Source organism: Nannobrachium achirus (genome assembly GCF_963921795.1).
Source record: "Nannobrachium achirus genome assembly, chromosome: 20".
In the NCBI taxonomy this organism is placed as follows: domain Eukaryota; kingdom Metazoa; phylum Chordata; class Actinopteri; order Myctophiformes; family Myctophidae; genus Nannobrachium; species Nannobrachium achirus.
Window position 1 is genome coordinate 15356683 of NC_137827.1, and position 27347 is coordinate 15384029.

The window sequence follows — 27347 nt, forward strand, 5'->3', positions numbered from 1 at the left end:
CAATTCTCACATGACCCTCTTCTAGCGCCACCATGAGGCCGATTCTTGCAAAACACATTTATGGACACAGATCCTACAATTTTTGCCCTAAAATCACGCAAATCGGTACACAGTATGTCTACACTCATGTCATCAACATGGATCTGTCCCATATAGCGCCACCATCAGGCCGATTTTTTCAAACACATTTTTGGACACTGCTCCTACAGATTTTGCCCTAAAATCACACAAATCGGTACACAGTATGTCTACACTCATCTCATCAACATGGATCTGTCCCATAGAGCGCCACCATCAGGCCGATTTTTTTAAACACCCCATTTTGGACACTGCTCCTACACATTTTGCCCTAAAATCACGCTGCGACCTGACAGTCGCTTATCTCCCGATTAGGGAGTCTTACTGGTAATAGACTAAGCAAGCCCATACTTTGTAAGTACTTCCCCTTTTCCACTGTAAATATCTTCCCTTTCTTTTTGGAGCTGTGTGGAACACAAGCTCCCTATACGTGGCCGTGTGTGTGGCCGTCCGTCCGTCCGTGTCTGTCTGTATGTAGCCTTAAAGTTTGGCACGCTACTCCTCCCACAGTTTTTGCACCACACACTCGCGCCATATGTCAAATCGACCGGCTTACTCGGGAATCGTGTGCTAGTAACTTGCTAAGAGAAAGGTTCTATAGTTTAATTGATATTAATTTATTAGTGAATTAATTTTCCCCATTGACTTATAATGGGAATTGCAAAAACTCACATTCAAGTATTTTTCTCTCGTAAACCATAGGAGCTACAGTTTCAAACCTCGGAGAGGAGATTCATAATGATTTTAAGAATGAATCCAAAAATAATTACATCACTCGGCCTCATGGTGGCGCTATAACGGCCCACTTTGCGTTTTGCCCCGTAACTCTTGAACCGTAGATCGGAAAATTAAAATTCTTTTTTCCCTGGATTCCTTGGGTCAAGACGCATCTCCCCACATAGGCCACGCCCATTTGCGCCAGGATAGATTTTCCGCCATCTTGAATTTTCTCCAAAACACACTTTTTGCACCTTTTCCTACATATTTTCTTCAAATGTCACAAAAATCGGTACACATGATCCTGGGTGACCAGAGAGGTGCTACACACACACACACACACACACACACACACACACACACACACACACACACACACACACACACACACACACACACACACAGCTCCACTTCGAACAGAGGTTAGATTTTTCTTTTCTTTTCCATTTTTTTCTTCTTTTTTAATGCCTTTTCCCCTTTTATTATGATAGCCTATGCAAAGTACTGTGTGCTATCCTCTTTCAATGTTATATGAGATACATAGGCCTAAAGTGGTTCCTGTGTAAATAAGCTGAAAAGCTTAATAGGCTCTCCTTTTAGTTGACTTGTTACCAGTGTACTGTCATGAAATTGACTGAACTGTACTTTTTACTATGCATGAACCTTCTAATAAATTCTTCAATCAATTTAGAAATACTCTGTTAGGGCACGGTGATGGTCACAACAAAGTATGGTTGCCAATATAGTGACAGTCAGTTACCATATACTTTGTTGTGACCGTGCCCTTACAAGTCAAAGTCCAGAATTCAAAATGTAGCTTACTGTTTGGAGTAAAAGTAGCCTACAAAAGGCTTCAAAATGTAGGTCTACTTAAAAGGTTGTCAGGCAAATTCACCTAAAACATGTTCGCCTAAACCCATTTGGGCATGGTAAGCCTGCCTTGCCCAAGATCTATAAAAAGGAGGATATAGATCTAAATTTTCAGTAAGAATATTCAAGCAAAATTCTATACCTTTTGACATTTGCGATTAATATATTCTATTCAAATGGCCAAAGCCAACATGGAAAGTGAGATATACGATTATAAACTACAACTACTACAACCAATATGCCTAATAATAATAATAATAATAATAATTAATTAATTGATTGAATTTTACTACGGCCATTCTTATCCAAAAAAAGTGTCCAATTGATCAGTTAAAGTTACACCTCTGGGACAAAAAATAAAAGTATAAAATTATAGATCTTTTTTCCAAAGAGTTCTGTTATGAAAACGTATTTCTGGCAGCCACAGACAGGATCAGATAAGAGCAGGCCTTGCAGTGGGTTGCGCCCCCCTTTTGAAGGGACTTCAGTGTGAGAACTGCGTAGAAAACTACATTTATGTTATGGCTCCTCAGTATGCACCAAGTCAGCGTTCACGTCTGGCTCCCCTCCTCTTGTTTTTGCAGACAGGATTCATTGTGATATACGCCTTTTACGCTGAGCTCGAACACATTGACCAGAAAGATGAGACTTTCAGCGACCTTTACCCAGGTGAGAAGTTTCGAGGAGAGGGAAGGAAATAGCTAAGAAATTGTATATATATTTTATTATTGATTATATTTTTCCACTATAAAACAAAAACACATGGCACCCAGGTTACATACACATTGCACCCAGGACCTCAGTGGAAATAAGCTCTAGAGTTAATGGAAATAAGCTCTCAATATGTTTTTGCGTTCTATCCTTTTGACAGATAATATTCAAATATAGGGCCTATGCGTTTTTTGTCAATAAAAACATCAATTAATGAATCAATCAAAAAACATACTCTGATGCATCTATAGTGAGATCCTCAGAGTCAGTCCATCAGTCAATATGAATTTAACATTCTGATTTAAATGGGGTCTTTAAAATATTTTAGTGAAAATGCAGACGTTGGTGTGGAATGGGGAGGGGCTGCAATTACTGTTTGCAGATGATAAGCTCATGGTCGGTTTACTTGGACACTGAGAGGAGAGTCAGCAATAGCCCCCAGTTGAGATGGATAAGGCTTTCCAAGCCTCTTTTCTAATTCTATTGCAGGCTGAGCCAACATTTAAGAAATACAACTATTCCAAATTAGCATTATTATCTTTTTTATTTTATTTTAAAAGTGAATTTTGTAACCCATTTTTGTCCCCGGTGCCAATTGTCTAATGTAATCCTGGGCGCTACACTCCCTCTGCCAACCTGGGGAGTGCAACTGACTGACCTCATGCTTCCTTCTATGCATGAGGAGTCCATGCTGCTTTTTTTCACCAGACAGGGGGGAGTTTCCCCGGCTGGACGTAGCGCGTGGAGTGGAGAGAACACATTATTCCAACCAGTTCCTTTCCCCTCCATGAGGCGCCCCGGCTGGCCAGGGGGAGGAGGTATAAAGATCAGGATTACTGCATGTTTTTTGTGAGGGTACCTACCTTATAGCAGACACGGGGAGAACATGCAAACTCCACACAGAAAGGCCCTTTCGCCAACCCCACTATAGGGTATGGGCACTGATGACGCAGAGGAGAGAACACACCACCAAATGAGCATTATTAACTACCTGTTGTGTGTGTTTGTGACTCCCAGTGTTCCAGGATGTGAACGTGGCGGTGATGTTTGGTTTTGGATTCCTCTGCACCTTTCTGGTGAGGTATGGCTTCAGCAGCTCTGGGTTCAGCCTCCTTGTGGCGGTCATAGCCACTCAGTGGGCAGTCATCCTCAATGGACTTCAATCCTGGTCGTCCCTCAGAGGAAAGTTCACGGTCGGTCTGAGAAGGTACTGTAGGATATGGTCTAAAAACCAAGCATAAAAAATGTATAAAATATTCAAAATAGACATACCTTACCTTAGTCTTAGATCCCCCTGTGCTCACATTAATGTCACAAACTGTGAAAAAAAAATGTCTGAATAATTACAGTCATGTGAAGTGATCATATTTACAAGCTCATAATATCACTGTGTTTCTCCATAGCTTGGTTGTTGCAGAGATATGTGCTGCTTCCGCCCTCATTTCGATGGGCACGGTGCTTGGTAAGACAAACGCTGTCCAGCTTGTCGTTGTTGCATTGCTGGAGGTGTCAGGGTTCATCCTCAATGGATGGCTCCTCCAGACCTTCCTGAAGGTAATATAAGAGTTTCCTGTTCTTGTTTCAGCCTTCTTCATTGTGCTTCTGCTTCATGGTGTGGTGTGCATACTATAGCATTATTACTAGGGCTGGGACATCTGGCTGATGATGATGTTTTGTAACTGTAGCTCCGGCATCTGAACAGCATGATGATGCTTCACGTCTTCGGGTCCTTCTTTGGACTGACCCTGACACGGGCCCTGTACCGCAAAGAGTCACAGCATCCACACGAGAAGGAGAAGTTTGACCAGAAAACAGGATTGTTCTCCATGCTGGGTGTGTAGCAGACCGGGGATGCTTTTTTTGGGAGGTGGGGGTAAAAAAGTTACAAGAACATTGCCAACAGGTGAGCTCGGATTTCATTAAAATTAATCTCATCTGCTGCCTCCACTCTCCAGGGACACTGTTTCTGTGGATGTTCTGGCCCAGTTTTAACTCTGCGTTTGTGGACCAGGATCGCCCTGGAAGGAAGCTGGCAGCGGTCTGCAGCACCTACCTGGCCCTGGCTGTCAGCGCACTGACAGCAGCCGCTGTGTCTGTGCTCACAAGCCCCAGAGGCCGACTCAGCCCGGTATGATATTAGTGTGGTTGCTACTTGCTATAGGCAACACATTATTGTATGTTTTGTTCTATTCCAAATGGCCGAAGCCAACATGGAAAAGGCATCAGTCACAAGTGGTTATAAGTGGGTTGAGCGGATACTCCTACTACTACTAGTAGTAATAAGCACTAGAAGTTATTTAAAAAGACAATGGATTTATCAAGCCATGAACTGTACAGGCAGGTCAGGTCATTCCAGAGTAGAGGAGGATACCTGGCAACAAAGAAACGGTCAACAGGTGTCACCCTTTGTCTTCAGTTCAGCCTCCACTCAGGAACAGCCAGCATGTTTCCTCAGGCTGTGCACTGGCTCATAAGGGGTTCATAACTCAGACATTTCATTGGGGCCAGGCCATTCAAGTGCCATAAAAGTATTCAGTAAATATCTTGAATTATACTGTTTTAGTGCAAATACGAATTAATACTAAAACAGGCAGACAACAGGTTTAGAGAAGTTAAAATAGGAATAATATTTTCTCTTCTGTTTCAGTCATTGGTGTCATTACGTTGCATTTACGGTTGACTGTGAGGCTTCAAATTCTGGTTAATATTTTTGATAAAGCTCCAAATGCTACTGGAACTCTTTAGAAAAGGTTTGAGGGAGGTGGCGCAGTCGGTAGCACTGTCGCCTCACAGCTAGAAGGTCCTGGGTTAGATTCCCGCTAGGGATGCTGTGGGCATGTTCTTTCCTCTGCGTCATCAGTGCCCATACCCTAGCTGGGGTTGGCAAAAGGGCCTTTCTGTGTGGAGTTTGCATGATCTCCCCATGTCTCCTAGGGCAGGGGTTCCCAAACTTTTTTGGCTCAGGGCACCCCTATAAATATCTTTTTCATCCGAGGCACCCCTACATTATATTATAATATTACCTACATGACATTCATAATTTTCACTCCCAGTATATTCATGAGATGAGATAATTACCATTTTGGTTAAAACTTTTGGTTAAAAAATAACTCTGTACTTCAAGTTTAAAATTATATTATTCAAATAAATTCCAAATATTATCAAATGATCTCGCGGCACCCCTGGACTGCCGTCGCGGCACCCCAGGGTGCCACGTCACCCACTTTGAAAACCCCTGTCCTAGGGTAGGTACCCTCACAAAAAACATGCAGTAATCCTGGTCTATCCACGATTTTCCTACACCCCATAGTGCATTGCGCAGACGTTTGCACCGATCTTCCGCCGCCGATTTACAAGCTCACAACGGGTTGCATCTGCGACGCGACGTGAGCTTGTATCCCAGCTGGCACACGACGTCAGTACAACGTTGGGACAACGTTGTACTCCAACGTTGGATGACCATTGGATTTTGGTTGTAAATGAAAGTTTGTCTGACGTCCTAACCTAACGTTGGTTAGACGTCAGAACCTGATGTTGCTTTGACGTCGTAACCTGATGTTGGTTTGACATCTTAAACTAACGTCGATTCAACGTTAATCTCTGATGTTACATAGACGTTGATTAAAGGTTAGACTCCCAACGTTGGATACCAGTTGTATTTTGGTTGTAAATGAAAGTTTGTCTGACGTCCTAACCTAACGTTGGTTAGACGTCAGAACCTGATGTTGCTTTGACGTCGTAACATGATGTTGGTTTGACATCTTAAACTAACGTCGATTTAACGTTAATCTCTGATGTTACATAGACGTTGATTAAAGGTTAGACTCCCAATGTTGGATACCAGTTGTATTTTGGTTGTAAATGAAAGTTTGTCTGACGTCCTAACCTAACGTTGGTTAGACGTCAGAACCTGATGTTGCTTTGACGTCGTAACCTGATGTTGGTTTGACATCTTAAACTAACGCCGATTTAACGTTAATCTCTGATGTTACATAGACGTTGATTAAAGGTTAGACTCCCATCGTTGGATACCAGTTGTATTTTCGTTGTAAATGAAAGTTTGTCTGACGTCATAACCTAACGTTGGTTAGACATCGTAACCTGATGTTGGTTTGACATCTTAAACTAACGTCGATTTAACGTTAATCTCTGATGTTATATAGACATTGATTAAAGGTTAGACTCCCAACGTTGGATACCAGTTGTATTTTCGTTGTGAATGAAAGTTTGTCTGACATCATGACCTAACGTTGGTTAGACGTCATAACCTGATGTTGGTTTGACATCTTAAACTAATGTTGATTTAATGTTAATCTCTGATGTTACGAAAACGTTGATTAAAGGTTAGACTCCCAACGTTGGATGTTGAAAAAGAAAGTTTGTCTGACGTCATAACCTAACGTTGGTTAGACGACATAACCCGATGTTGGTTTGATGTCATAACCTGATGTTGGTTTGACATCTTAAATTAGTTTGATTACGTTGATTTAATGTCAATCACTGATGTTACTTAGACGTTGATTAAAGGTTAGACTTCCAACGTTGGATACCGGTTGTATTTTGGTTGAAAATCAAAGTTTGATTGACGTCATAACATAACATTTGTTTGATGTCAATCTCTAATGTTATGTAGACGTTGATTAAAGGTTAGACTCCCAATGTTGGGTTTTTAAGTTTGATTGACGTCATGACCCAACATTGGTTTGATGTCAATCTCTGATGTCATGTAGACATTGATTAAAGGTTAGACTCCCAATGTATTTTTGTTGAAAAGTAAATCGGATTGACGTCATAAGGCAAACATTGATTTGATGTAAGCATCTGATGTTATCTTGACATTGAATTTTGGTTGGTCTCCTAACGTTGGATAAAAGTTATTTTAGTTGAATAAAATTGGACTGACATAATCCAACGTCAGCTTGATGTTAATCTCAGATGTTATGTAGACGATTACTGGTTCAACTCCAAATTTGGATACAAGTTCTAATTTGGTTAAATGAACATAACCCAACGTTGGCAAGACGTCATCCTCCAATGTTGGTTAGACATGTAAGCAAGAGGTGCATTGCTGTCAAAACCCAACATTAGGTTGACATCAATGACCAAAGTTGGAAATGCAAAACATCAGAGGGCGTGAAAACCAACGCTAACATCACATCAACTTCCAGACATATGACAGTATGACACCAAATTGTGTCAAGTACTGAATAGTGAATAGAGGGTAGCTCACACAGCAGTCACTAGGTCTGATTAAGCTTGATCCAGAAAAGAACATAACAGTTCACCTTTTTTTTACCTTAACACTGGACAAATAAAGAAATACATGAAATAATAGCACAGCCTACCTCAGAGAGAACTTCCAGACAGTTTCCTTTTTACTTGCATATGTCCCACAACAACAACAAAATTATTAATAAAATATATTCCGGTGTGTTCACAACAAAAATATAATAATTAAAAAATATAATCCAGTGAGTTCACAACAACAACAAAAATTATTTAAAAAAATATATTCCGGTGAGTTCACAACTACAAAAAATAATTTAAAAAATGTATTCCGGTGAGTTGCCAGATTAAACTGTAGGTCCAAACAGAACTACCAAGATCCCCCAGAATTCACAGTGTCAGTTCAATCAGTTCTGAGTGCATGCGTTTGTGTCCCCCGCTGCCTCCTCTTGCCTGCATGTCCAGTGAGCTACCAGGTTTTAGGTCCAACCAGAACTAATTCAAGTTATATCAGTCCATAGTGTCCCTCTTGAAATGGACAGTTCCCCTGTGTCTCCCGCCTCTGCTGCTTTAGGTTGTCCTCTGCTTCTGGGTTGAACGTCATGACGGCATCTGTAGAAAAAGAGAATACAAAATATGTAACATGCTGTCATAACCTTACACCACCACATTGTCATGTTTTGCAAATTAAATTATTTACAGGTGTGTCTACAAGGTCACAATGCATACAAAAACTTGAAAACTTCACATCATGTTCACCCTCATAACCTTAAAATAACAAGAGTTCAGTTGGTTAAGCAGGACCTCACCCAGAAGAATTAAATTGTAAGACACTGAAAACCACAGAACACCCAAACCTTATACTGTGTTATGCTGTGCATTACTTCTTACTTACTTAAAAAGCTTGGTCACAGAGGTGCTTCTTCTCTCCATCCTCTCAACGACTGGACCCAAGCAGACACATCACGCCAGCTAAGAGAGAGAGAAGAAAGAAGGAAATAGGTTAGACCAGGGTTTCCTAAAGTGGGTGCTGTTGCACCCTAGGGTGCCTTGATGCCAGTCCAGGGGTGTCTCAGAATAATCTGATCATCAATATCACTACATCAATATCAGTTCACTAAGTAAAACTGACCTGATTTGTGAGGAGTTATTTTTCCATCTACGGCCAACTCTCTTCTGCAAAAATAGCAGATCTACAAGCTCACAACATGTCACGACGCGCTGTGAGCTTGTAGATCGGCTATTTTTGGTGAACCTTCCTCCCAGAATAGGGATGCTGGGGTTCAAGTGGTTAAACATAAAGTATAAAGTTATTTTCAGTCAGTTCTAATGGAAACTGATATTTCTCCAATGGTGTAAGATTCAAAATATTTACAGTGTACTTCAAGGGTGCTGTGGATTAAAATATTATTTACAGGGGCGAGGTGACCCGAGTCAAAAATGTTTGAAACCCCCTGGGTTAGACACCAAATCAAAGACACTTGCCATTGTATCAAAGGGAAGGACATGTTTTGCCCAATTACATTATTTACAGATTGGTGTGTGCCAATTGTCTGTCCTTGGTCAACATGAAGTTACCTTGTATTGCTCTAAAATACATCAGTCTTCTCCAAAGCCACCTTCCTTTTCCCCCTTCATGTGGTTACCGAAGAGCCTGAAGAAAAACATATTACATTTTTGTGAACAATATAGTAGGGTAAGGTTCTTTTGTAAACATGGCATATAATCTCTTGATCCCTTGTTGATCAGGTGGCCCAGGGTGGTCCGCTTTTTTAAACCCTCTACACCAAATCTGCTCAGCAACAGCAGGTCTATAAGCTACATTCATGCAAAATTGTATTTATTTATTTTCACATAATTTTCACATATCATGACATTGTCATAAGAGGGGGTTCCAGTGGTTAAGCTGCGAAAAAATGAAAACATGCAGACAGGCCATCGCCTAGAATAATTAAACAAATAATTATGCAGACACTGAAAACCACATCACACAAGGGTTAATTCATATTGTATGTTGAAACATGCAGAGAGGGAAGCAAGCACATCTCCAAAGATTTACAGGTGCCGAACCAAGGAATATATAATATACACACCATGGAAGGAGGAGGTTCACACACTGTTCCAGAGCTCCAGTAAATAGTTTATTAGGATAGAATAATAACTATTTACCGGAGCTCTGGAACAGTGTGCGAACCTCCTCTTCTTCCATGTTGAAACATGCACTTTATACTGTGACTCATATAAAGCCTACCAAGGTCTTAAAAGCTTGGTCATCACAGAGATGTTGCTCCTCTCTCCATCCTCTATCCTGTCAACCACTGGCACCAGGTCCGAAAGGACTATCAGACACGTCACGCCACCTGAGAGAGAAAGAGAGGTTAGACACCCAATCAAAGCGTTATAATTTTCCATCGCACAACAGTTTGTAGATTGGCTATTTAGTACAAAACAATGATCAGACTACCTGGTTGTTATCTCCCAAGAGTAGAAACCACCATGTCTATCCCAAAGGAAAGGCGGGACAAGCACAGCAGACACCTGAGAGAGAGAGAGAGGGAGAAGTGAAAACAGACTAGTGACTAGTTCATACATGTTTGCTTCCACATAAGACAGGACTGGACACTGCGTCACAAGAACAAGCAGCCACCCAACGTACGGCACCTGAGACACAGAGAGAAAGGAAATAAAATCAGCACAAAAAGAAAGGAAACTTGACTTCGGTCCATTATCTCCCCTTTAATAATACCAATTTGTATTGTTTTATATCATTTTTATCATTGATTCGTCACCTTTACAACAAAGTACAGCTTGTAAGCATCGGGCATTCGAGGCATGAGCTACACAACCTAACGTGTGGGTAGCGCCGATCAAGGTTTTGCCAAAATGGCTTGCAATATTGTTCTGCTGGCATTTACTCTCATTGTGGGCTTCCCTGACACTGAGCTTAAAATTAACAAAGTGTAAAAATGGTCAACATGTGTTGTTTTTTCTTTTCCTTATTACTGTGGGAGAGTGCAATCATTCAATCATTAAAGGGGAGATATAATGGACCGAAGTCACAAAAATAGCTGATCTACAAGCACACACAATGTGAGGCTGTAAAATGGCTTCTCAGTTCAAATAAATCATTATTAATTAAGTAAATTACCTGGTTGGCTTAGCTCCCAGGATCACCTCATACCACCACAGAGACACCTCATGTTACAGAGAGAGAGTGAAAAAGGAAATGAATAGGTTAGATTTTATCATACTCCATCAAACAACAATGTTGCATTAGACACAAAATTATCTACAAGAACACATTGCATAATATGAGCATGTACAGTATATTATTTAGTACTTGACTAGTTCCTGCAGTGATTGGCTGCAGTAGATTGGCATTCAGACGTGTTTGTAACACCTGTGAAGTGCAGCTTTGGCAGTACAGGGTAAGAAGAGAAGGAGAAGTCTCATGCAAAAGTCATGCTGTATTCTATATTGGATCTTGGATATTATACCACAGGATGATACCTTTTATTTTCCTATTGTGGATTACTACTGGATTTCCTGGATTAAAAAGGACTTTGCTAAAGGGTGGTAAGAGGAGACTTAACCTACCATATTGCATAGACTGGTTTTCTTTTCGACGTTGGAATTTTCTGTTGACAGAAGAAAAACAAAAGTTGAAAGACTACAAAATACATTACAAATGAGCCATGTACCACACACACACACACACACACACACACACACACACACACACACACACACACACACACACACACACACACACACACACACACACACACACACTCCTGTTAATCACTTCTAGCTCCCACTCCCACTTTGAGAACCATGGCACAAAATCAGTGTTTGTCAATTATGCATTTAAGCCATGGACCACCATTTAGTGAGATTTAGCCTCTCAGTCTCATACCTAATAATTTAGGAATACAGATCATGTGTAAAAAATAATTTAGCTTGTACATTTGGTTTGATTTTACAGTAATTAAAAGATCTATAGGGGTCCATTTGGTTATCAACTCCCCATCATTTAGCTGGGGACCTACTGGAAGGCTGGAACCAACCTAACATTACTAAACAAACACTATATAAATAGCAATGATTACTGTCACAATAACACTATTTAACTGCTGAATAAATAATGGACCTTGGAAACATTATATAATGGAAACTTTTTTACAGGAATGAGGGTTCCTGTCACATATTAAAAGGGGTCTGCAGCCAAATAGTCATTTTGGATTTTGGGGTCCTTGACATGAAAAGGGCTGAAAACACTGGAGTATGAATTGTAAATAGTGAAGTTGTAAAAAGTACTGGAAGCAAAAGCAATCAATTAAAATAGCTTTACATACCTGTGTCATCTCCCTGCTCCAAAACTCCTTCTCTGTGTGCAAAAAGTCTCCATAATGTAGATTTAATCCCACAAATAGACTGGCAGCAACCTATCTTCCTGTTCAACAATCAACAGTGATTTTATTTAGTTTAGTTTTATCTTAAATCACTTTTAGACAAGCAGCTCTCAATGCTTGCTGTTGGTGACAAATGTAACTGCTGTGGGCTGTTTGGATTCAAAGTGGGGGTGTGCTCTCAGCAGAGCCAGTGGTAGCTGGCCACATCACAGTCACATGACACACAGCCAATCAGGCATTTGCAATTGCATTGTGGGCAGTGTAGTTGATTTTCAAACTGCTTTCCATAAACACACATATATTGTGTTCCTCTCTGTAACTACAAAGATGGCTCCCTTCATCTTTCATATGTTTCCTCCAAACTATAATATCCCAAAAGATAGGCATTAAAATGTGTTTTAATCAGATTTAATTACAGATGATAATTTGCTTGTATAACCAATGTCTGCCCAACATTATTTTACTAACGTCCACATAACGTTGAAGTCTAACATCATCAGACGTTGATATTTGGTTGGTTTTAGGTTGTGTTGGTAACTAACCAATAACCAACGTCTGTTCAACGTATTATCCCAACGTCAGGTTGACGTCAGGATGATGTTTTTATTGTATTATACTCATTTCAAGCAGGATAGTTTTATATTAAGCTTCTGAAGCATTGAGGAATACAGTATGGTAGTGGATCTCAAACATTTCAAAGAAGAAACATTTCCATTAGAGAAGATTTTGATGAGTCAAGCAGTGATTCTCAACTATTTTAATTGCAAGAACCCCAGTTTGACATGCATTAGTCTAAGTACGGACCTCCATTTTATGGCATTTCTATCTGAGACCCCAATTTATTGTAAAATCAATGTTAATGGGTCCATTTTGGTTCCATTTGTACACTATGAGTTACCCATAAGGGTCCATTTCATTCCTAACTATCATTTAGCAGGGGACCCCCTGGAACTCCCTCAAGGACCCCACTTCGAGAACAAATGCAGTTAATATCAGGTTGCCATTCCATATATCTTTACTGTTTTTAAACCATTAAGACATAAGGTCGATACCTTCTAAAGCCTGACCTAAGTTTTCAGAAAAAAACGCCTGAGGGATAAAACAGGGGTTCCCGTCCATAATGGGTTGTGTATGTTGGGCTGATTTGTACACTTTGTTCTATGTCACATCTATAATGTTTTACATTGATAAACTTCATAGTTAATAGTATGCGGTATTAAACTGTGGATACCCCAGGCTGGCTTGCGGTGGACATTTTTGTCTGAATGATATTTTTGCCATGGAGTGGACAATAATGTTACCAGTAGCACACAAAGAGCCAGTCTCAAATGTCTACTAGCACAGTGGTTCTCAAAGCAGGTTGAGAGGGACCTCAAAGTTCCTTGAATGCGGTCCAAATCGAACATTACAGGTCTGTAACTCTGAGAGTGTATGGAACCAAATGGACCCATAAACACTCTCAGAGTTATGGGTCCTTAAAAATAATAATAATACAAATAAATTGAGAACCACTGTACTAGTGGAATATAGTGTCATACATATCCTGAAGAAACCCTGGAGACTAGGACAGAAATTTAGTCTCATGATCAAAATTACAACATTGTTATTTAAAAACAAAATCTAAAATCTACCATGGTCAAAGGCAAGTCTCGCCACATGTGTCAATGTACAGACATTGATGATCCCTGTGCCAGGAGATATTATGGGATATGTTGTTTTTATCTTTAAATGGGTATACCCCATTTGATGGTGTCCCATAGATGTTCAACAATGACCTATTACAGCTGAGGTCAAGACCTTTCCATTAACAGTTAGCCATTTCTAGCCTATGTAAGCCCTTCTGTGGCTGAATGATATGCCTTTAATCATGGACTCTAGGCAAGATTCAAAGGTCATTGTCACAGCATTCTGCTGTGTACTGTTAGATAAGCATCATGGTGTGCCTATCTGTCTGTCTGTCTTTCTCTCTTTATCGCCCGAGTTTAGGCCACAATGCATTTTGTTATACCCCCACTGAAGAAATATAGGCCTACTTGTCCTCTAAGTTCCTGTCATTTCAGATTAGATACACTAGCTCTTATTTAGGATTCAAAACATTGAAATTGAAATGGTCTTGGACTTTAAGGACAACCCACATTCATTTATAATCGGCACTGTTGCGGCCTATCTTTAGTTTTTTGTTGAGCCAATGTAATGGTACGCTGGACCAATGAAGTGGCTAGTGTCCTCAGGGGTTGCTTATCAAGGAACTTTGACATTCTTGCTAGATACCTTGTTCACTATGTCCATGCCAATAAACTCCCCCGTTATACTGGTCTTGTTCACATCCAAGATTAACTGAATGCTCATGCTTACCTGTAACTACCATTACATTCAAGAGAGACACTGATAGTCCAATGAATGCTATGATCCAAATTAATTTAATTTCATAAACATTCAGATGTCCCTAACTGTAATGACACCTTACTGTCCCTTAAACTGCATACTTTATGTGGTCTTTAACCAGAGATGTTCTGTTTTTATCCCCAGCAAAGCATAATCCTTTGCAATGCATACAGCATTGTAAGTTAAGCAGTCAACCTGACGTTGGGATAATACGTTGAACAGACGTTGGTTATTGGTCAGTTACCAACAAAACCTAAAACCAACCAAATATCAACGTCTGATGATGTTAGACTTCAACGTTGTGTGGACGTTGTCATAATACCGTTGGGCAGACACTGAGGTTTGGTCGAATATCCGACAACAGCATGTCAGTGATTCAACATCAGCCTGATGTTGGGAAAACACGTTGAACACACGTTGGTTATTTGTTAGTTACCAACACAACCTAAAACCAACCAAATATCTATGTCTCATGATGTTATACTGCAGCGTTGTGTGGACGTTGTCATGATAACGTTGGGCAGACATTGAGGTTTGGTCAAAAATCCGACAAGAGCATGTCAGTGTTCGACGTCAATATGACGTTGGGATTATACGTTGAACAGACGTTGGTTATTGGTTAGTTACCAACACAACCTAAAACCAACCAAATATCTATGTCTAATGATGTTAGACTGCAGCGTTGTGTGGACGTTGTCATGATAACGTTGGGCAGACATTGAGGTTTGGTCAAAAATCCGACAAGAGCATGTCAGAATTCGACATCAACCTGACGTTGGGATTATACGTTGAACAGACATTGGTTATTGGTTAGTTACCAACACAACCTAAAACCAACCAAATATCAACGTCCGATGATGTTAGACTTCAACGTTATGTGGACGTTAGTAAAACAACGTTGGGCAGACATTGAGGTTTGGTCTAATACCGACAACAGCATCTGAGTATTCAACGTCAACCTGAAGTTGGGATAATACGTCGAACAGACGTTGGTTATTGGTCAGTTACCAACACAACCTAAAACCAACCAAATATCAACGTCTGATGATGTTAGACTGCAACGTTGTGTGGACGTTGTCATGATAATGTTGGGCAGACATTGACGTTTGGTCAAATATCAGACAAGAGCATGTCAGAATTCAACATCAATATGACGTTGGGATAATACGTTGAACAGACATTGGTTATTGGTTAGTTACCAACGCAACCTAAAACCAACCAAATATCAGCGTCTGATGATGTTAGACTGCAACGTTATGTGGACGATAGTAAAATAACGTTGGGCAGACATTGAGGTTTGGTCAAAAATCCGACAAGGGCATGTCAGTGTTCGACGTCAACATGATGTTGGGATAATAGGTTGAACAGACGTTGGTTATTGGTTAGTTACCAACGCAACCTAAAACCAACCAAATGTCAACGTCTGATGATGTTAGACTGCAACGTTGTGTGGACGTTAGTAAAATAACGTTGGGCAGACATTGAGGTTTGGTCAAAAATCCGACAACAGCATGTCAGTATTCGACGTCAACCTGACGTTGGGATAATACGTTGAACAGATGTTGGTTATTGGTTAGTTACCAACACAACCTAAAACCAACCAAATATCTACGTCTAATGATGTTAGACTGCAACGTTGTGTGGACATTGTCATAATAACATTGGGCAGACATTGATGTTTGGTCAAAAATCCGACAACAGCATGTCAGTATTCGACGTCAAGATGACGCTGGAATAATAAGTCGAACAGACGTTGGTTATTGGTCAGTTACCAACACAACCTAAAACCAACCAAATATCAACGTCTGATGATGTTAGACTTCAACGTTATGTGGACGTTAGTAAAATAACGTTGGGCAGACATTGAGGTTTGGTCTAATACCGACAACAGAATCTGAGTATTCAACGTCAACCTGACGTTGGGATAATACGTCGAACAGACGTTGGTTATTGGTCAGTTACCAACACAACCTAAAACCAACCAAATATCAACGTCTGATGATGTTAGACTGCAACGTTGTGTGGACGTTGTCATAATAACATTGGGCAGACATTGACGTTTGGTCAAATATCAGACAAGAGCATGTCAGAATTCAACATCAATATGACGTTGGGATAATACGTTGAACAGACATTGGTTATTGGTTAGTTACCAACGCAACCTAAAACCAACCAAATATCAGCGTCTGATGATGTTAGACTGCAACGTTATGTGGACGTTAGTAAAATAACGTTGGGCAGACATTGAGGTTTGGTCAAAAATCCGACAAGGGCATGTCAGTGTTCGACGTCAACATGATGTTGGGATAATAGGTTGAACAGACGTTGGTTATTGGTTAGTTACCAACGCAACCTAAAACCAACCAAATGTCAACGTCTGATGATGTTAGACTGCAACGTTGTGTGGACGTTAGTAAAATAACGTTGGGCAGACATTGAGGTTTGGTCAAAAATCCGACAACAGCATGTCAGTATTCGACGTCAACCTGACGTTGGGATAATACGTTGAACAGATGTTGGTTATTGGTTAGTTACCAACACAACCTAAAACCAACCAAATATCTACGTCTAATGATGTTAGACTGCAACGTTGTGTGGACGTTGTCATAATAACATTGGGCAGACATTGATGTTTGGTCAAAAATCCGACAACAGCATGTCAGTATTCGACGTCAAGATGACGCTGGAATAATAAGTCGAACAGACGTTGTTTATTGGTCAGTTACCAACACAACCTAAAACCAACCAAATATCAACGTCTGATGATGTTAGACTTCAACGTTATGTGGACGTTAGTAAAATAACGTTGGGCAGACATTGAGGTTTGGTCTAATACCGACAACAGCATCTGAGTATTCAACGTCAACCTGACGTTGGGATAATACGTCGAACAGACGTTGGTTATTGGTCAGTTACCAACACAACCTAAAACCAACCAAATATCAACGTCTGATGATGTTAGACTGCAACGTTGTGTGGACGTTGTCATAATAACATTGGGCAGACATTGACGTTTGGTCAAATATCAGACAAGAGCATGTCAGTATTCGACGTCAAGATGACGCTGGGATAATAAGTCGAACAGACGTTGGTTATTGGTCAGTTACCAACACAACCTAAAACCAACCAAATGTCAACGTCTAATGACGTTAGACTGCAATGTTGTGTAGACGTTATTATAATAACGTTGGACAGACACTGAGGTTCAGTCAAATATCCGACAACAGCATGTCAGTGATTCAACATCAGCCTGATGTTGGGAAAACACGTTGAACACACGTTGGTTATTCGTTAGTTACCAACACAACCTAAAACCAACCAAATATCTATGTCTAATGATGTTAGACTTCAACGTTATGTGGACGTTAGTAAAATAACGTTGGGCAGACATTGAGGTTTGGTCAAAAATCCGACAAGGGCATGTCAGTGTTCGACGTCAACATGATGTTGGGATAATAGGTTGAACAGACGTTGGTTATTGGTTAGTTACCAACGCAACCTAAAACCAACCAAATGTCAACGTCTGATGATGTTAGACTGCAACGTTGTGTGGACGTTAGTAAAATAACGTTGGGCAGACATTGAGGTTTGGTCAAAAATCCGACAACAGCATGTCAGTATTCGACGTCAACCTGACGTTGGGATAATACATTGAACAGATGTTGGTTATTGGTTAGTTACCAACACAACCTAAAACCAACCAAATATCAACGTCTGATGATGTTAGACTTCAACGTTATGTGGACGTTAGTAAAATAACGTTGGGCAGACATTGAGGTTTGGTCAAAAATCCGACAACAGCATGTCAGTATTCGACGTCAACCTGACGTTGGGTTAATAGGTTAAACAGACATTGGTTATTGGTTAGTTACCAACAAAACCTAAAACCAACCAAATGTCAACGTCTGATGATGTTAGACTGCAACGTTGTGTGGACGTTAGTAAAATAACGTTGGGCAGACATTGAGGTTTGTTCAAAAATCCGACAACAGCATGTCAGTATTCGACGTCAACCTGACGTTGGGATAATACGTTGAACAGACGTTGGTTATTGGTTAGTTACCAACACAACCTAAAACCAACCAAATATCAACGTCTGATGATGTTAGACTGCAACGTTGTGTGGACGTTGTCATAATAACGTTGGGCAGACATTGAGGTTTGGTCAAAAATCCGACAACAGGATGTCAGTATTCGACGTCAGGATGACGTTGGGATAATACGTTGAACAGACGTTGGTTATTGGTCAGTTACCAACACAACCTAAAACCAACCAAATATCAACGTCAATTGACGTCAAATTAATACGTTGATACAACGTTGGAAGTTGACGTTGGTCCAACGTTGGATTTTGGTTAGCTGACGTCGCGACCTAAATCCAACCAAAAATCAACGTCAACGGACGTCGTGTGCCAGCTGGGTATGTCTGCTGTTAAACCCGGAAGTTTGGTCCTGATAGTCTCCAGTAAACCCCCGGGGAAAATTGTTCTGTAATACTGTCTCCCCCTGGCCAGCCGGGGCACCTAATGGGGAAACTCCCCCCTGTCAGGTGAAAAGATGTGGCTTGGACTCCTCATGCATAGAAGGAAGCATGAGGTCAGTCCGTTGCTCTCCCAAGGTTGGCAGAGGAAGTGTAGCGCCCAGGACTACATTAGACAATTGACACTGGGTGAAAAAAATGGCTTACAAAAATTTAGAAGAAAAAAAAGAAAAGGTTTGAGGGAGGACTAAATTGTTCACGTCTCTATTCCCCCATCAGGGCCACTTACAGAGGTGCACGCTTGCCGGTGGTGTTGCTATAGGGGTTTCCATGTCTGTGGTTCATCTACCGTGGGTCGCCATGGCAATTGGGTTTACTGCTGCTGTGATATCAACCCTGGGACTCCGTTACTTAAAGGTTTGGATCAGCATGATGAACACATTCCCCTGAAGCAAATTTATCCACTAAACCTGGCATCCCTATTTTGGGCACATTTATACAAAAAAAAAGTTTGTCATCATAAAAAGGGGGGGAGATAGCAGATCTACATACAAGCACACAAGAGATTTTAAATCTATTTTGGTCAAAAATACGAGTTGACAGCTCCTTACCACCTCCTGTGTCTCATAGCTCCACATGCTGCTTGGATTCGAATGCCATGACACCTGTGGTGTCTTGAGTATACACGGACTGCCTGGACTCCTAGGGTGGCTTGCACATCTCATCCTGCAGCTAGCTGATTCTGGAGATGTGACAATGTAGGGTAATATTTATTTACTGTATACTAAACACACACACACACACACACACACACACACACACACACACACACACACACACACACTCTCTCTCTCTCTCTATGGTCTGACATAATGCATGTCCTTCTCTCAGGGCAATCCGGTTTGCTGTGTTTCATATTTGCACTCTCCTCATCACCTTAAGTCTAAGTATGACCCTGGGAATCCTAACAGGTGAGCATTTCTTTTCTTTTCACCTTTGTCATTCTCTAATAAAAAATACGGCATGCAGGAAGTATATTAAATTGAATATTCTATTCATGGAATGTTGTCACTAAAATCGAATTCACCATGGCAGCGTGGTTACTGGTTACTAATTGCGTCTGTTTCAATATTGTGAACTACTGTTTCCCATCAGCCACTCCATTTGTGTGTTTCAAGGGCTCCTACTTAAATGGAACTTCTGGAGACCACCACAAGACAAGAAATGTTTTGATGATCAGGCTTTCTGGGAGGTAAACAGTGCTGTGTTCTACCTGTAATGCACATATACGGCGTCTGCTGTCGGAAAAAGGCATTATGCACTGGCGTATGCCCTGGCCACACGAATCATAGATTATAGTATGCCCTCAAAAAAAGTCTAGAACACACCACTGGAGGTAAATAATAAAGACCATTGAAGTGGACTGATCATCTGATGATAGATTTGACACATCAGCTGTTGAAAATCACTGTCAGCTGTTGAAAATCACTGGTCTTTTAAATCACTTATAAAACTTTAAGTACATCAGTGTTGATTCCTATTTATATTTAATGCAAATAACATATACATACTGCTTTCAACACAATATTAGTTCTCCTCATAGTAGTAGTAATAGTAATAAACTGTTATTAGTTTAACTAGGAATTACTACTCCAACAAAGTAGCAAAACTGATATTGATGACATGAAAATCAATGCTTTCGTGTTTTGCAGTTTCCCCATCTTGCTGTGCGGAAGTAAAGAAGCTGGTGGCAGAAGGCTTGGTTAAAGTCTTGTATTGGAAGCAAGCATTGTATGGAATTGCATATGCATATAATTGTAACTTCTCATGAATAGTCATTATTTTGTTATGGTTGAGGACGTATGGTTGTAATAAACTGTAAGTGTGCGAATGCCCTATACTTGGTTGCATGATGCAGATCTAAAAGCTTGAAGAGGGTTGCGTCCTGTTGTGAGATTGTAGATCTGCTATTTTTACCTATTTTTTTTTGCCAACATTTTGAAATATGTGGAGAAAAAGTAAATAAAATATGTTTTATTTAACGCCATGGTTAATAATGTTGCCATGACTGTTGATGTGTGTGATAGGCCCATGTAGTAACATTGCAGATGCATACATGGAGGATACGCACAAATAATGTAGTACAACTGTCAAACATTCCTTTTATGATCTCTGTTCAGCATTACATTTTATCAACAATACATCTTTATGACTGCAAGGTTGAAGATCCCACACTGTTATCTCAGAGAGAGAAGTAAAAACAGCCTCATCCCATGTTGTTACATTCAGTAAATATATAATTTTCATTTCATACAGTATTATTAATGACACATTGCTCTCACTGAAAGCTTGTACTGTTACAACTGTACCTCAACAACTTAGACTATCCCCATTCAAGCGCAGTTTCAATTGACAGAGTAACATTACGCAGTAAGTACGGCCAAAAGAAGGGTGAACAGATGTATGCCAGAGTTATGTGTTGAACTTTCTTCTGCACTCTGTGTAGAATCGCGTCTATTCAGGAACATAGAGTGATCCCTGCTGGTCTAAGCTAGTATGCAGACATATTCCCCGCAAGAAAGACTCCCAAGAAAAACACACAATTAAAGATGTAAACCATTCTAACCAGATACAGATACACTTATTTGGAGTGGTTAACTCTGGACAGAAGGATGGATACGGAAAGCTGTGTCATATTTGGAATTCGTAAAGGTTCATTAAAAAAAGGAAACGTGGCTTATAGGAGTCAATAATGGTAATTGTGCTTCGAATGTTCTGAATTTAGCCTTTGTACAGCAAGATATATAAATTAAATTTACATATGAGTTAATCTGAAAGCTAAAAAAAAAAGTATTTATATAAAATAAACACTAAAGCATATTGTCTTGTACAATATAGAAAGCTGAGAGTATAACAATGGACACACAAACACACACAAAGTCCATTACTGCCACAGGTCCTCTGTCCTTCCAAACTTGAACACCAGACCCCTAAAGGAGAAATGTGTATATAATGAATACATGTTTTAATTACACCAACGACTTGTTCAGATATGTCAAGATGTGGGTGGCAAATATGAACCCTTTGAGATCCATCAACTTACCCGAAGAAAATGAAAGCATTTTGGAAGAAAATAGCGATGCCAGGGTACACGACAGGTTTTTCTGTAAGAGATGTAGACAGGGATCTGTACATGACTTTGTATTGCACTTTTTCATTCTGTAAAATCTCTAACCACATGAAACCTAGCGTCAATAGTCTGGGGTGAAAATAGCAGATCTACAAGCTAAAAGTAATGATGTAGAGAACTGAACACATGAATTGACTATGTGCAGTAAGTAGTAGTAATAATGTTTAGTTGCCGTCCTAAAATAGACAGGCAGGACTTACGAGGCACTACGAAGCCTCCAAACAGGATCCACATGGAGGCGATGAGGGAGCCAAAAGCCAGCATGAAGCCGATGAACAGCCAAATACGAGCACCTGCACACATACAGACAACTGAGTGAACACGGTGCTTCACTGCACAATGCACATGTATGAATATTACAACAGTATAATAAGCAGCAAACTGCCTGAAGTTATATTTAAAGTTAAAGTTTTATTATTGATGCATTGTCTCTCATAGATTACATGTATTACCTATATTTGTGTATGAGCTTGACAACAAAGTTGACTGTGTAGATACATACCTGTCTGTCCCATGCAACCTTCGCTGTAGCTGTCTCCTCTTACTTGGCCATTCGATACCGCATTTATCCTAGACAGATCCACAAGAAAACAATTACACAAAACCATAAAAGTCTCACAAGCTATGTGGCACAGTAGTCATTATTACATCGACTGATCTTATTACATGTTACAACAGTAACAGATCTACAAGCCAGGGCTGCCGGATTGATAAACGATGTGGAGAGACATTATGGGGTGCGTGGGCCACACAATAACATCACAATGTTCTCCGTCAAGTCCATGGTTACATTACACTCTTCCTTTTGAGTTTAATTAACTAAGCACTATAATATGTTGTTACTTGACAGTTATAAGTTGCTCTGATGAAGACCAAGAATGTCTAGATGGAACATTGCATTTGCTTATAAAATAGAGCTTGAGAGAGATGCTACTTTAGTAGTGCCAGGTTAAAAAGAGATTTTGCAACTGTAGCGTTATAAAAGATACCTTGGCTTGATGTATTTGCTCTTGAACACCTGAAGCAATTCTCTCTAATCTAAACAACCGTAACGTCGTCACTTTGCAATGGTGTATGTGTAAATAGCCTAAACATGGGCGAGATCGCTGTGTAGTTGTTATTTTACACCCAAAATGTAAAATGTCAATAAGCTTTTACACATTCCGAGTTTCTTTAAATCCCCAGACACACTGCCATGAAGCCAATCATTTTGCTTAAAAAACAACACTTGCTTCGGCTCATTTATTTTTCAACTACTCCTCTCCGGTATCTCTGTATGCTTAGCAGCGACATGACGGAGTTGGTGCAAGAGTCTCTATGCAAAACGGGTAGTTGTCTTCAATTGTTCTGTAGCCTACATGCCAATCAGCAGTTGATGGGTTTCACCTGGTGTTGTTTTTGCGGCGTTCAGTGAGTGTGAAAGGGTCATTTACATACACAAGTCGGGCACAGAGACAGCACTCAGAGCAGCCAATACCCAAATGTGTAGGCTAGGAATCCAGACTGAATTGTGGGCTGGGGACACATTTTAACCCCCCCCAACCCATGCTACAAGCTCGCTTGTCATTATGACACATTTTGAACATTTTTGCCAGTAATGACTTGCCCAAAATTGGGACGGCAGGGTTAAAGATGTTAATAGTGTTGGCCTGGGCCACAGGGTAGTGGTCCAGGCACCTAGGCTGGTAATCCAGCCCTTGCAGCGCCGCAGGATCGAGTCCCGATCCTGACGACCTTTGCTGCGTGTCACCCCCCCCATCTCTCTCCCCGTTTCCTGTCAGCCTACTGTACCCCTATCAATAAAGGCAGAGAAAGCAACAAAAAATATGTTAATGCTGTTAAGTACTCACATGAGAAAGGCCACTGTAGCGATGACTCCACATGTGTGATAAGCATGATGGAACTGCGTCTCATCTGGGTACTTCACCGCTGCATCAATGATGATCCACCACCCAGTGAAGAACTGAAATGACATGCGTTCATTATACATAAACGTTCACATGGTGAATCAATGTTAATCGTTACACCAGATACTCCTAATTTACATAAGGTCAAAACGTCTATTGTTTATTAAGTACCACACCCAGGGAGTGGGACCACACCCAGTTCATTTATCACCTGAATACTAGATTGACTCAGTAGCTATTCATTACCTGAAAACCAGCAATCAGTGGAGACCCAAACGACTATTGTATTGCTAAACGCTTACTGATGTTCCTCTGGAAATGTGACGTGACAACAGTTGTGACATGACATAGAAGATCAGCTATTTTAAGTCTTTTGAAATGTTTTTCAAAATAGTAACAAAAAAAAGGCAAAGAACTTGGATAAGGGGTAAGGCATGGACGAAAATATAGCTTGTCTGTCCATTGTATTGATTATTATGATGATTGCAAACAATTGTAACCATTTGTCACCCATGCATTGTACAGGGATATACAATGACTACGTTTACATGCACAGTTTTATTCCATTTATATTCGAAATCAGAATAGAAATGTCTCTGAATGGCCATTCCGGTACGACCAGAATAAAATTTCATTCGGGTTTGGAGGGGTGGTATATGCCGTTTTTTGAACCAGGATACATTTACCATGTAAAGTTTACATGACGCTTCATTCCAAATTGGAATACATGAATTATTCTGCGCATCTCCGTACTGGAGAGTGAGAGTACTGGAGTGTAATAATGTCGGGCGCTTTAAAGAAAACACATGTTACACAACCCAAACATAACTGGTCGGAGGATGAGACTATAGCCTCGGGCTGTCAGGATTCTGTTTCGAATCGCTAACCGAAAATGATGTTCGATTCAGTGAATCAAAATCACAACCCGAATCGTGATTCACTTCTGTGTATGCACACGTCCAATTGCACGTCCGAACCACAAGGCTTTATGTTTTTATGTGCATCCAGTGCTTCCAGGGGAGATAAAAAAGAGTGACAGATACACACACTGAGCACAGACCGCAGACAGGAGTTGACTCACAGAAAGAGAGTACTGTTAACTCTTCTTAAAGAAGAAGTTTATATTGTTTGTTAAACCTTTTGTTATTCTCATTCTCATTTGTTATTATTCAAATAAAAATGACTTACTGAGAAACAAGTGTTTTTCTTTATAAATCAAGACAATAGCCTAAATTAACAGTCATATAGCTCTCAGTGCTGAAAAAAAGGAGGTAAAAAAAAAAAAAAAAAAAAATAGTAGATCCTATATTGTATCGAAAATCGAATCGGTCGAAGCGTGACCTTAAAATCGAAAGTTGAATCGAATCGTGGATTAGGCATATTTTGACAGCCCTAATAGCCCCATACAGAACCTCGCCCTCCACTGGTGATCTGTTGTTTGCTCTCAGAGCGAACAGATCGCCAGCAAGGTTCTATATGGTTCTAGGTTTACCCGTGGTTACTGTGGTTACCGTGTTAACCACCCGGCTTGTTTACCATGGTAACCATGGTAACCATGGCCCAAAGCACTTTGCGCATGGCCAAAGTTATAATCCGAATGAATACTTTGGTCATGTAAAGGAATGAGGATTGAGGAATACTTTAATTCAGGTTCCATGTAAACGGTTGGGTTACTTGGGTATGCATCTTTATTCGGGATGAGTTCATTCTGAATGAATAGATGCTGTGCATGTAATCGTAGCCAGTGAGTCATAGTAGGGTCAAATGATAAATCACAAGTTCACAACATACCAGAACCCCAGCTGCTATAGATGCGATGGTGTTTCTTCTCTCGCCCCAGTCCACATTGCACTCACAATCTCCACAGCGTATTCCGTCCAGGAATCCTGACATGACTGATAAAAGAGGAGACAGAGACAGAGTTCGGTTAACTTATAAAGTGCAACCAGTGGTATAAAGTACATTTACTTAAGTACAATTTTGAGGTATCTGTACTTTACTTTTATTTTATTTTATTTTTTTAAATAGCCGATCTACAAGCTCACAATGTGTCACAATGTGACACATTGTGAGCTTGTAGAGGTAATATTTTTATACATTTGAAAACTTGAAATGGGACATTCTGCACAATGTTACTTTTACTTACATTTTGATGCCAATACTTTCGTGCTTATACTCAAGTACATTTTGAATTCTTACTTATCCAATACTTGTAGTATTTCTACATTTCAGTATTGATACTTCTACTTAAGTTAAGACACATACAGATAGTATGAAAAAATATGATACTAACATTGTATCTTTGGTCATAGATACTGCATGCAATTCTCCTATTGGGGTCCACCCTATGTTCCCTAGGTTCTGTTCCCCACAGGTTAAAATGCACCAGGTTAGCATTCACCAGCGTTAGTTTTACTGAGGTTAGGGTTAGGGTTAAGGTTAGTGTTAGTGTTAGGTTTAGGCATAGTTTTACCGAGGTTAGGGTTAGGGTTAAGGTTAGGTTTAGGTGGTAAATGGGGAACATCGAACCTGGGGAACATAGGTACGGTCCTCTCCTATTAACAATGACCAAAACATTTTATCAAACAAGTTCTATTACATGAGACAGCCAAGTAAAAACCTGTTTCAACTTAGGTACCTTATATCCTTATGTGTAAATGTGGTGCAATAATGACGCCGATGAAACACTCTCTGGCTCATACACAAACCAACAACAATCGTGTAAAATCACATTTTAGAGTAAATAACACTTCTGTCTACGTTTCATTTTATAACAAAGTATTTAAAGTATTCATCTTACAAGTGTCACAACAAAAGATAGCGTCACGCTCTATAAAATAACGCTTTAACGCCGGAGCCTTTTGTTCAGGGCTTTGGCATTAACAAGCGTTTCCTTGGAGCTTCCGACGTTATATGTTGCGTATGACATAAAACTCATGGTGTAACTCAAAAGACAACTTCGGTAACGCACAAAAATAGCCATCTCGACATTATTACAGTAATGACATGTCATAGTCTAGGTTAAAATTACCTTTTCTTTATGGTTTTTTGATGTAGACCCCCTGGACGCTCTACTTTGCTTCCGAGAGAGAGCTCTGTTGGTCACACACATGCGCAGTCCATACACACCCAGTTCATGTTGGGAGGCCTGTTGCAACGATATTAGTGGCCTATCGATTTCAGTAACTCCAAATAGTGTCCACAGCGAGAGTTAGGATTCTTTGTTGCCATTGTCGTTACTCGTTAGTTTACAGTGCTAAACTAAACTCCGAATATATGTGAAGCCTGACGTGACATTTAATGCAGCTAAGGCTAAGCTATGTGTGACGGTCAGGACTGAACGTCATCTGGCGTCAAATAAATCTACGAGT

The 27347-nt window shown here is 40.2% G+C and overlaps 2 protein-coding genes and 1 long non-coding RNA gene across 3 annotated transcripts; 1 reads left to right on the plus strand and 2 right to left on the minus strand.

Moving 5' to 3' along the window:
* Window positions 1–2186: 2186 nt before the first annotated feature.
* rhd (Rh blood group, D antigen) lies at window positions 2187–20618 on the plus strand (the record flags this gene model as incomplete). Its single annotated transcript, XM_080750434.1, has 10 exons — window positions 2187–2334; window positions 3394–3583; window positions 3780–3930; window positions 4062–4209; window positions 4332–4504; window positions 19159–19296; window positions 19510–19637; window positions 19771–19850; window positions 20058–20131; window positions 20592–20618. 10 exons carry the CDS (start codon window positions 2187–2189, stop codon window positions 20616–20618), a joined length of 1257 nt encoding a protein of 418 aa, XP_080606560.1.
* On the minus strand, window positions 7730–12158 carry LOC308305615. Its single transcript, XR_013963121.1, has 8 exons — window positions 11958–12158; window positions 11200–11240; window positions 10751–10797; window positions 10067–10140; window positions 9854–9962; window positions 9181–9256; window positions 8498–8574; window positions 7730–8214 (listed from the first exon to the last, which is right to left on the minus strand). It is a non-coding gene; the product is annotated as an uncharacterized lncRNA (long non-coding RNA).
* A 427-nt stretch (window positions 20619–21045) lies between the features above and the next one.
* On the minus strand, window positions 21046–27079 carry tmem50a (transmembrane protein 50A). Its single transcript, XM_080750387.1, has 7 exons — window positions 27008–27079; window positions 25768–25871; window positions 23920–24032; window positions 22572–22639; window positions 22270–22362; window positions 21983–22043; window positions 21046–21869 (listed from the first exon to the last, which is right to left on the minus strand). Exons 2-7 carry the CDS (start codon window positions 25867–25869, stop codon window positions 21824–21826), a joined length of 483 nt encoding a protein of 160 aa, XP_080606513.1. The 5' UTR covers window positions 25870–25871; window positions 27008–27079; the 3' UTR covers window positions 21046–21823.
* Between the last annotated feature and the right edge of the window lie 268 nt (window positions 27080–27347).

Excerpts from the sequence above, each read along its gene's own strand:
- tmem50a (XM_080750387.1), bottom strand. The coding sequence starts at position 25,869 with ATGTCAGGATTCCTGGACGGAATACGCTGTGGAGATTGTGAGTGCAAT. Across the intron at positions 24,033-25,767 it reads CTATAGCAGCTGGGGTTCTG|TTCTTCACTGGGTGGTGGAT; the intron begins GTATGTTGTGAA and ends ATGTCATTTCAG. Across the intron at positions 22,363-22,571 it reads AGGTTGCATGGGACAGACAG|GTGCTCGTATTTGGCTGTTC; the intron begins GTATGTATCTAC and ends GTATGTGTGCAG.